At 50.2% G+C, this 10,508-nt stretch overlaps 1 protein-coding gene and 1 long non-coding RNA gene across 2 annotated transcripts in view; one reads left to right on the top strand and one right to left on the bottom strand.

The window, feature by feature from the left end:
* Nucleotides 1-3,602: 3,602 nt before the first annotated feature.
* Meltf (melanotransferrin) overlaps nt 3,603-10,508 on the bottom strand; it is a 23,083-nt gene continuing 16,177 nt past the window's right edge. Inside the window, exons 14-16 of the mRNA XM_090332088.1 lie at nt 8,395-8,582; nt 5,584-5,782; nt 3,603-5,088 (exon numbers count right to left, since the gene is read on the bottom strand). Of these exons, the coding sequence (XP_090188214.1) occupies nt 5,018-5,088; nt 5,584-5,782; nt 8,395-8,582 (458 nt within the window). The 3' untranslated portion in view covers nt 3,603-5,017. The remainder of the gene's footprint in view (nt 5,089-5,583; nt 5,783-8,394; nt 8,583-10,508) is intronic.
* On the top strand, nt 5,524-10,212 carry LOC150069171 (uncharacterized). The gene is made up of 3 exons (XR_016535285.1): nt 5,524-5,653; nt 5,780-5,852; nt 10,128-10,212. It is a non-coding gene; the product is annotated as an uncharacterized LOC150069171 (long non-coding RNA).

The following is a 10,508-nucleotide window of genomic DNA, read 5'->3' as shown; positions in this document are numbered from 1 at the left end:
GTATTTGAGATTGATAAAGTGACCTCTCTTGAATTCGAAACCTGCTTTCTATCCTGCAGCTGGCTGACACCCAGAGCTGTGGATCAACTTCTTCCTTCATGTCCTGCCTCTCCCAAGGCCACAACTCTTTCTCCAAGCAGAGTCCAGCTTCCCCATGAGGGCCCTTAATCACTCACCCTCCCACCTGGACCCCAAATGGTCTCACAGGTGCCATGGAGGCCATTGTGAATAAGCTCGCCCAACCCACAATGTCAACACCTCCTGGAGAATTTCCAGAAATACAAATTCTCAGGCTCTGCCCCAGAACTGAGGAACAGGAGCTCTGTCTCTCCAGGTGATCTGGCGCATGCAGGAGGTGAGAGCGCCTGAAATTTAAGGATTCACAGCTGAGCAACAGCTTTGCAAAGGTGACAGAAGAGAGGAAATAAAGTATCTCTGCAGTTTAGTACAGGTCAGCCATTACCCTGTAATTCCTATTTTTATTAAAAAATATATCTTTTGATTTTGCAAATGCTTATTTTAAAAAGTTAACTATAAAAATGTATATGATCAGGGCCGGGAGTTTGGCCTAGTGGTAGAGTGCTTGCCTAGCATGCACGAAGACCGGGGTTCGATTCCTTGGTACCACATACTTAGAAAAAGCCAGAAGTGGTGCTGAGGCTCAAGTGGTAGAGTTCTAGCCTTGAGAAAAATCCAAGGACAGTCCGCAGGCCCTGAGCTTAAGCCCAGGACTGGCCAAAAAAAATGTATATGATCAAATTTTATACAGTAAGTAGTCCCTTTGGAGAGGGGATGCAGATTTCTGGTGAGCTGTCATTATTAAACTCATTCCAAGGCTTCTAACATGATGATACTATTTCTTCATACAACCATCATTCCAATATTGTTCTGTTGCCTACTAGGATTGGCAAAAAAAAAAAAAGTCTTAAGACTCTGCTGCCCAGGCTGCTTCAATCCACGATACTTAGATCCCAGCCTTCAGAGTAGATAAGATAGGATTTTCTTGATGGAAGAAACTGTTAAAGCTGAAACTCTTCAAGCATGATCCACACTTCCCATTTCATACCCTTGTTACTTGAATAGCTTGAGAGAGGAACAAGTGCGTGCCCAAAATAAATAGCAGGGGTAGAATAAGAGTCTAACTTTTCAGAAACTATGGTCTATGTTTCCAAATTGAAACAAAAAATGGTAGCACTTATACCCATTGTGTTTTCTGCTCCAGATCAGTCCTAATGAATGTGTTCTCATTGTAAACATCTAAAGAAAACATGCAATCTAGAGGTAGTGGCTCATGTCTGTGATCTCAGCTACTCAGAAGAGGCAGAAAGATCAAGAGTTCAAAGCCAGCCCATGTTCAGGACAGGTGCTGAAGGGCATACTTGCAATCTTAGCGATTCAGAAGGCCAGCTTGAAAGAAGTTTGTTAGATTCCCTCTGCAAATGAACAAGCATAGCCAGGCGCCAGTGGCTCACACCTGCCATCCTAGCTACTCAGGAGGTTGAGATCTGAGGATCAAGGTTCAAAACCAGCCCAAGCATTAAAGTCCATGGGATTCTTATCTCCAATTAACCACCAGAAAACCAGAAGTGTTGTGGCCCAAATGGTAGAATGCTAGCCTTGAGCTGAAGAAAGAGTTCAGGGACAGCGCCCAGGCCCAGAGTTTAAGCCCTGTAACTAACCAAAAAAATAATAAAACCTAACATAAATCAGGGCTAGAGGCATAGCTCAAGTGGTAGAGCACCAGCCTAGTAGTTGTGAGGCTCTGGTTCTTCACTGTCTCAGCTCAATGGCCTCTCAAGACCATTCCAGGGCAGGGCGTGCGGGCCTGACACTTCCTTGTCTTTTTAGCGCTTTGAGCACAGGTCTGAGGTCAGTGGGTCGGCCACTCCCATCATTTGAGGGGTACAGGAGAAAAGTACCGACAGAGCCCATGTGCTTACAAGTCAAGCAAGCATTCACGTGCCCCACCCTTCTGTTTGGCAGACAGGCCAGGAAGCCCAGAGAGGAGGTTCTTACCCTGGAGCCCACCCCATCTCTCCACATCTGGGCTGCATTCCACACCCAGTGGGCTTCACATATGTACAAAAGACACTATACTTTACTTGTCAGAGAAAGAGGTGGGGGGGAGGAGACGGGGAGAGAGAGTGCATCTGTCATGGGATAGAAAGATACTCTCATTTGAATCACCCACCCCCAGCCTTGCATTTTATTTTTGAGTCATACTTTGTCTTTTCTTTTGGTTGGTACTGGGGTTTTGACTCAGGACCTTGACCTTACTAGGGAGACATTTGAAAACCTGAGTCCATCCCTTTTTAATTCCATTATCTTTTGAATGGGTGCTTCCTTTTAGCTTCATCTGGCCTGTTTCTGTTCCTATCTATTTGGGGTGATAGGCATAGGGATCTTGTCTGCTTTTAACTGGAAGAGATGGGGTATCACAAACTTTTGGTCTGGGCTGGCTTTGAACATCGATGCTCCAGAGCTCAGCCTCGGAATTATAGATGTTAGCCACTATCCCTGGCTCTGAACCATAATCTGCAGATTGACAAGGTTCTCACGTGATTCTCCATGCACCCAAGGTCTGACAAGCACTTCTGTAAGTCCAGAGTGGTCCCTGACTCTGGCTCTTAGACAGCAGGCTTCCAAGGTTTGCCTTTCTCTTCTCCAAGTTTCAGGGTGGGGTGGGGAAGTGGCAGCGGGCGGGGTGCTGGAGAGATTGGGTACCTGGGAATGAGTCATAGGACACAGAGACAAGGTCCCTTAATGCTTGCCACTCCAGTCCCCCTCCATGATGATGCTCTGGGTGGACTGGCTGGCAAGACCAAGCTATGTGAGGTGGTGGTAGTGATGGAGGAAGGGCAGTCCAGGGAGAGTGCAGGGCAGAAGCCCAGGAGAGAGACACAGATACCCTCCTTCTGTGAGGGGAGCAGAGCATCCTCCAGAACAGCTGGGCCACTCAGTACAGAGCGGAGCGCTCCTGGACCCTACTGATCTACCCTCCTTCTGCCCCCACCAGAGGGCTAGCAACCAGCTTGCCAAAGGAAAGGTGTGGGAGGTTTAGATTGGAGATGCGGGGCGGGGGGCAGCGGAGATGCTGGCGTCCTCCTAGGCAGGCTCAGAGGGTGGAGGCAGCTGGGACTTCCCGGGACTTGCAGAGGCCCTGTGGGGGGTGGGGAGGCCAGAGACCCAGTCCAGATGGGAGGGGGGCTCGCTGGCCACAGCCCCAGAGTGGTCCTGACTTGAAGACATCCGAGCTCCGAGCACAATCTGCCGTCCGTGGGTGAGATAGGAGCAGTTGTTGTTTATGCAGTTGGCCATCTGAGTAAGGAGGAGAATGAGGTGGAAGCTTCTGTTGGAATCTAGACCTTTGCATGTGAAGGGTTGTTTGGATTTATTAAAAAATAACATCAACAATAACAGCAAGCCAACGGCCATCATTAGCAACTAATACAGCAGTGGTCCCTTTGCTGTCAAGAGAGAATCAGCCAGCACACCTTCGGCCGCACATAGCACAGCTCACATCCTTAGCGCCCCACTAGGCCAGGACAGTCTCACAGAATTTCACTTCCCTCTGTGCGTGTGCACGCGCGCGCGTGCACACACACACACACACACACACACACACACACACACACCCCTTTCTAAAAAATCCAACAATCATTAGGTCAGAGAAGAATCACTGGCTGTGTCAGGGGAAATAGGCACAAGGCATGGCAAAGAGGGCTTCCGGGGGCGGCGTGGCTAGGGCTGGGAGTTTGCCAAGGCCTCCTTGGATGATGCTGAGACATGGAAGAGATCCGGCCCAACGCCCACAGGTGGGGGCGAGCCACCGGGAGCCTGGCCTGTCATCAGCATCCTGGAGGCCCCCCCACACCAGGACACAAATAGCTCCAGGCCCACGCAGCTGATGAGGGCTGCATGCTCCTGTTTCTTCCTTTTCTTTCTTCCTTTTTATTTATTTTTTTAAGGAAGCAAAATTTGGAGTAAGAGCTAGCAATTTGGAAAAACTTTTTCTGGCCTTCAGAGATGGGTAGAGAAGTAGAGTGGTGACAGGGCCTTCTCTGGCTGTCCTGCCAGCTCGGTGGTCCTGCCACTTCCCCCTGTGAGGAGTCCCTAGACCTAGTAGGCCAAGGCTAGAGAAGGAGGTGGGCCAGGGCTTCAGGGGTGTTTTGCTACTTGTAGAAGTGGCATGGGCCATTTCCTGTTCCTCCAGGCTGAGGCAATCTCAGAGTAGACAGTGTGTGTGGGGGTGACAGGGGAGGGGGAGCCACAGCAGGCAAAGGAAAAAGATAACATGAGACTGAGCCTGGGGGAGGAAATTTGGGATGGGGAGCCAGGGGACCAGCAACCCCCCTATGAGCTGGTGGGCTAACATCCCTGCAGGACCAGGCACTTCCTTCTAGTAGCTGTGGTTCAAGCAGGACATAGTTCCCAGCCCTGCAGCAACCCCCCTAAAAACACTGAACTGCCTACAGAGGAGCTTTTCCTTCCCCTGGAGTCCATTGAGGATTTTATCCTTAGCCACCAGGTCTGCTTTCCTCTCTTTGAGAGCCTGGAAAAATCCCTGCCTCCCCAGGGGCTCCAGGAAGGGTATGGGGACAGAGAGACACAGGGTCCTCTCCCCCAGACCCTGCCTCCCCCAGGCCTGCAGTGCACACAGGCCCCACGTGGGAAGCAGGGCCGCAGCTGTTTCCTTGGCAACAGGCCTCTTCCCCAGCCCATGTGGGGAGGCTCCAGGTGGGAGGCTGCAGGTTTGTGGGAAGCCAGCCTGGGTGGTATGACTGGGCCAGGCGCCAGCCGCCTCAGGTAGCCAGCCTGGCTCAGGTGGGGGGACTTTGCCTTTACATTCATCTTGGCTCCAGAAACCTTTCGTTGGGTCCGAATCACACATGGAGGAACTGTGTGGGTGCTTTCTCACCCTTGCTCTTCCATCATGAGTTTCTCTAGCAGTGCTAACTGGTTTTGCAGCCAGTTTGTGAAGTTCTGAGTAGATTTCCATGTTGGGGTCCTGCTGCTTTCACAGGGCATACGGGACAAGGCCAGCAGCCAGGGGCAGCAGGAGCAGTGGCAGCAGAAGGGTACCAGAAGCTGGGGTGGGGGGAGAGAAACAGGCAGTTAGGGCTGGAAGGCGCTGGGCTACCCATGGGTGCAGGCTGGGACCCAGCCCAGGACTCAGTAGTGCTATTTCTGTGCTTTCAGCTTGCCTCCTCTTTCTCCCTCACCATAATGTTCCTTTCCCTGGCTACTTTACATATTCCTCTCTCTCTAAATGATGCCACATGAATATTTATGGCATTACCTCAAATCCTCTATGGACTGTCATTTTCAGCATTTATGTTTATTATCCAGGTCTATTTTGGTGACACAGTCAAGTGTCTCTGCCCCAGCTGTCCACAGCTTTGCTCGTTTGGACCCTCCTGGGACATTTCTCTGAATTGGTTTGGGAGGTGGGGTCCCCTGCTCTCTGCCCCCCCCCAGCTCCCTTGGGGTTTCAGGTAAAAGGGTCTAAACGATGCCAGCAGTATGTGACAGGCTCTGGCACCAGCATTATCCCCATGGCCCACCCAGCAGCTGAGGTCATACCTGCTCCTGAACACTGCTGAGACAGCATGCCCTCCAGAGCCGCCACATAGTCAGGCCCCAGCCAATCCAGGTATGTGGTTTTCTCTCTGACAGGCACTGCCCGGACTGTAGCATCCTTGAAGAGCAGGTCTTGGCTGTGGTATTTGGAGGAGTCGAACATTTTGAACCCATTCTGATTGTGATCATCTCCAAACAGGTCCTGAAAATGCCACAAGGACTGCTTTTCATTTGGCTTTCCTGATGGTTATGAGGGAGACCCAGAGAGCCAGGTAACTCCAGGACACCAAAACCTGATATCAGTATTATTATTATTATTATTATTATTATTATTATTATTATTATTTTAGGTCTTGGGGCTTGAACTCTGGGTCTAGGTACAATTTAGCACAAGGCTATCACCCTACCCTTGAGCCACAGCCCCACTTCCAGTTTCCTAGCGATTAACTGGAGATAACAGTTTCACATTCTTTAGTGCCCTGGCTGGCTTTGAACCTTGATCCTCAGATCTCAGCATCCTGAGTAGTTAGGGTTACAGGCGTGAGCCACCACAACTGTCTCTACTATCAGTCTTTTAATAGGGGTTTCTTGGCATTGGTGATTCATGTCTGTAATCCTAGCTACTCAGGAGGCTGAGATCTGTGGACTGTGGTTTGAAGCCAGCTAGGCAGGAAAGTCCATGAGACTCTTATCTCTAATTAGCCATCAGAAAACCAGAGTGGAGCTGTGGCTCAAAGTGTTAGAGTGGTAGTCTTGGTAGTTAAAGGCTCACAGTCAGAATCTCATAGGGTTGGGATGTAGCTCAGTGTCAAAGCGCTTACCTAGCAAGTGCAATGCCCTGAGTTTAATCCCCAGTACAAAAAAAAAAAAAAAAAAGGAAAAAGAAAGAAAGAAAGATCCAAAAGAAGAGAGCATCACACAAACTTTCCTGTCTAGACTGGCTTGGAACTATGATCCCAAAACTGATCTCCAATTATAGCACAGAAAAAGCCGAAAGTGGAGCTTTAGCTCAGTTGGTAGAACATTCGCCTTGAGCAAAAAGGAGCTCAGAGATAGTGCCAAAATGCTGAGTTCAAGCCCCAGGATAGGCACCAAAAAACAAACAAACATGGCCACATGGCTGGGAGTTTGGTCTAGTGGTAGAGTGCTTGCCTAGCATGCACAAAGACCCAGGTTTGATTCCTCGGTACCACATACATAGAAAAATGCTGGAAGTGGTGCTGTGACTCAAGTGGCAGACCACTAGCCTTCAGAAAAAAAGCCCAAGGACAGCGTTCAGGTCCTGAGTTCAAGGCCCAGGACTAGCAAAACAAACAAACAACCAGGGAGGTTTCTAAGATCCTCTTGAAGATCTGAAAGGAGCTATCAGCCATTTCCCCAGACAAAAGCATATCCTTTCAGGAATTTTCTCCATATTATTTATTTCTTTTTTTCTTTTTTTTTTTTTGCCAGTCCTGGGCTTGAGCTCAGGGCCTGAGCACTGTCCTTGGATTTTCTCAAGGCTAGAGCTCTACCACTTGAGCCTCAGCACCACTCCGGCTTTTTTTCTATGTATGTGGTACCAAGGAATTGAACCCAGGCCTTTATGCATGCTAGGCAAGCACTCTACCACTAGGCCAAACTCCCGGCTCTCCATATTATTTCTGAGGTCTTGAGGACCCTTGGGAAGCTCTCAGGCCTTGATCTAGGCATGGGGGCTCCACGGGAAAGCTAGCAGAAGACATGTAATTTCAAAGTTTAGGTGCAGTCCTAGAGAGCCAGTAGCTCTGGATTCTGTGGTGCTAGTGGGGGACCCTGGGTGGGGGCTAGGGTTTGGCAATTTTAGCCTAAATCAGCATGCATATATGGAGCAGGCTGGCAGGGGTTAGAAACCAGGGACTCCTCAGACAGCCTGGGCTGGCGTTTTCGTGGTAGTTCAGAAGCATAGCCTAGGGGATGGATTGGATGGACAGCATGAATAGGAGACAGAGTCCTAAGGAAATGGAAGGTTACAACTGCTATTAGAGGACCGAGGAGCCAAGGCGTGGGAGTGGGCGTAGGCTTGGACCTACTTAGTCACAGATGCCAGTTAGGAACCCACACTCTCTTCCTTGAGAAGACTCAGAAAGAACGGGGTGGGGGGGGCTCCATAGTAGAAAGGCCTTTGGGGGCATTCTGCTCTGAATACTCGCCTGACATGGACAAAGCCCTGGTTTGATTCCTAGCATCAGCAAACAACAGCAACAAGAAGGGAGTGGGAGTCAGCATGCAGACTCACACCTGTAATCCTGTGTATTCAGGAGGCGGAGATCGGAGGATGGAGGTTCAAAGTAAGAAAGTCTGCAGGACTTTTATCTCCAATGAACCACCAGAAACTGGAAGTGGCACTGTGGCTCAAAGTGGTAGAGTGCTAGCCTTGAGCAAAAGAGCTCGGGACAGCACCCAGGCCCTGACTTCAATCCCCATGACCAGAGAGGTGGGGTGGTGGTGAGAGGGAGAGAGAGGCGGGAAGGGAGAGGTTAAGGCCACAAGCGGATGTGACAGTAAGGTTAGTTTGGTTCACGCCTTACAGATGGTGAGGTAATAGCAATGTAGGAGCACTGAGAAAAATTCTCCCCAGTGGAGAAGAAGAATTAATGATGTCGGAGACAGAGGGGCCATTGCCAAAGGAATGTCCTTGGTTAATCAAAAAGCCAGCAAAAAGCCAATTTCCCCCAGTTCTGCAGGTTTCCCCCAAGGGCTGCCCCAGTTAGGCAGAGGTCTATGTGTGTGTGTGGGGGGGGCTTGGCTCATCTTTGCTACCCTAGTCAGTGAGGCAGGCCCTGCACTGCTCACCTGGGCCTTGTCCAGCAGTCCAAACACAGTGAAGATGTTGGTGTCTGGTCGCACCATGACAGCGTGGGAAGGTATCTGTGCCAGGTTGCAAGCTTCGAATTGGTTCACCTCAGCACGGGCCCCATTGGGGCAAAGCAGCTCGAAGTCCTGCCCCCTGAGTCCCGTAGCCCAAACCTCGGGATTGTGGCCTGAGGGGAGAACAGGGGGGTGAGAAGTGGGAGGGAGATTTCAGACCTTTGCTGGGAGAAGGTGGCAGTGCCTGGCCTGCACCCACCCCCGTTCCTAGGGTGCCAGAACCCAGTTGGACTAAAGCAATTCCCCCATTGGAAAGTGGAAGCACCTGTTGTATGACAGATGCTTTGTACCTCCAGCCTGACCTTCAACATGGAGATAACAGTGGGTATCAGCACCCCATTTTTGAAAAATAAAAAAGGCTCCTCTTATTCATTCCTAGGGATGGGATCCCATCTGGTGGTCACATTCTTGGGTCTGAGTGACAAGTGACCCTATTGGCTGAAAATCTCAAACTGACATTCTCGTCACAAGCATGGGTTCCAGTTTGGGGAAAAAAGTCCCACTGGAAATTAATTCTTTCTCTTTTTTCTCTTTCTTTTCTTTCTTTCTTTCTTTCTTCCTTCCTTCCTTCCTTCCTTCCTTCCTTCCTTCCTTCCTTCCTTCCTTCCTTCCTTCCTTCCTTCCTTCCTTTTGTGGGTCATGGGGCTTGAACTCGGCCTGGGCACTGTCTCTGAACTCTACCGTGCTACCCTTGAGCCAAGCCCCATTTCTCATTTTCTAGAGGTTAATTGGAGATAAGAGTCTCAGGTCCTTTTGTGCCCTGGCTGGTTTTGAACCTTGATCCTCAGACCTCAGCCTCCAGAATAGTTAGAATTATAGGTGTGAGCTACTGGGCCCAGAAAAAGATGCTACTTCTGCAGGATGACAACAGCAGAAAAAAAGCCATTGGATTAGTCTCCGATGGGGCCAGAAGTCTGTGATTTAGGCCAGTAACCCCCAGTGATGCTGAAGCAAGATGGTGCTAGAGCAACCTCTGCCCCCAGGAATCCCACTGTTTCTGTGTCTTCAAGCATTTCCCCAGTGTCCACCCCCCTCCCTGTTCCAGAAGAAACACCAGGTTGGGTCCAAGCCGAGCTAAAGACGATAGGGAAGGGGTGTCCGGGGAGGCACGTGTCTCACTGCAGGTGAATCTTCCAGCAGAACCCGAAGCCCCAACCTCTTGTAAATCTAATGTCAGGACAACAGACACTGCCAGGCCTGGTCTGCAGTCAGGCAGCAGTGGGGTTTTTGTGGGGATGCACAGCCCCTCTAAGAGTTCTGGGAGGATGAGACAGGAAAACAAGGCTGAGAACCAGAGGGAGCACTCTGGTTGGGGCACAGTCTTCTCACATCAGTGACCTCTATAGTTCTGCAAATGGGATTTGAGTTTCCTCCTGCATGTCTTACTTTCCTTGACCACTCCTGGCAGCCACTCAGAGCCCAGCTATGCTTTTCTGGGCAGAGAAATTTTAGGTTAGGACAGGATAGAAATTGCTGAGCCTCTCCAATGTTGGAAGGTTCAAAGCCAAAGCAGGGTAAGCAGTTCAGTCCTAGGAGTTAGTGAACTAGTCTCTAGGCTGGCAGGGGCTGAAGAGATCTAAGAGGCTCTGCACCCTAAGAGAACCTCAAGTGTGACTTCAGAGGCTCCTGGGCAGAGCCTTTGGGCTCTTTTTTTCCAGGTGGAGTCCAGCAAGGAACTCGGGGAACAAAATGGCCTGTGTAGTGAGTCTGGGCTGGGCTGGCTTAAGGATCCTCATCGTAAATAACAAGACCAAAGGACAGGCTTTGTCACCCTTCCCCCTCCACACCTCTGGAGGGCTGTTTGTGTGGAGCAGGGTGGGGTCTCTTCATTTCAGTGAACAATGGACTTGAGTTCCAGACCAGTACAACCATGGCCCATTTTGCACACCTGCACATGTGACCTGGTGTCTGTGCTTACCTTGTGGTTTTTGGAACCTCTGGGTCCAGGGGGCAGAACCTTCTAGACCAAGTATTTTGCAGCTGACGCTCATCACCCAAACCCAAAAACACCCTGTGCCTGGATATGCTGGGGACAGAAA

Source organism: Megascapheus bottae, chromosome 1, assembly GCF_031878675.1.
Source record: "Megascapheus bottae isolate mThoBot1 chromosome 1, mThoBot2.hap1, whole genome shotgun sequence".
NCBI classification, from domain to species: Eukaryota; Metazoa; Chordata; class Mammalia; order Rodentia; family Geomyidae; genus Megascapheus; species Megascapheus bottae.
This window is presented reverse-complemented; position numbering and strand designations above follow the sequence as displayed.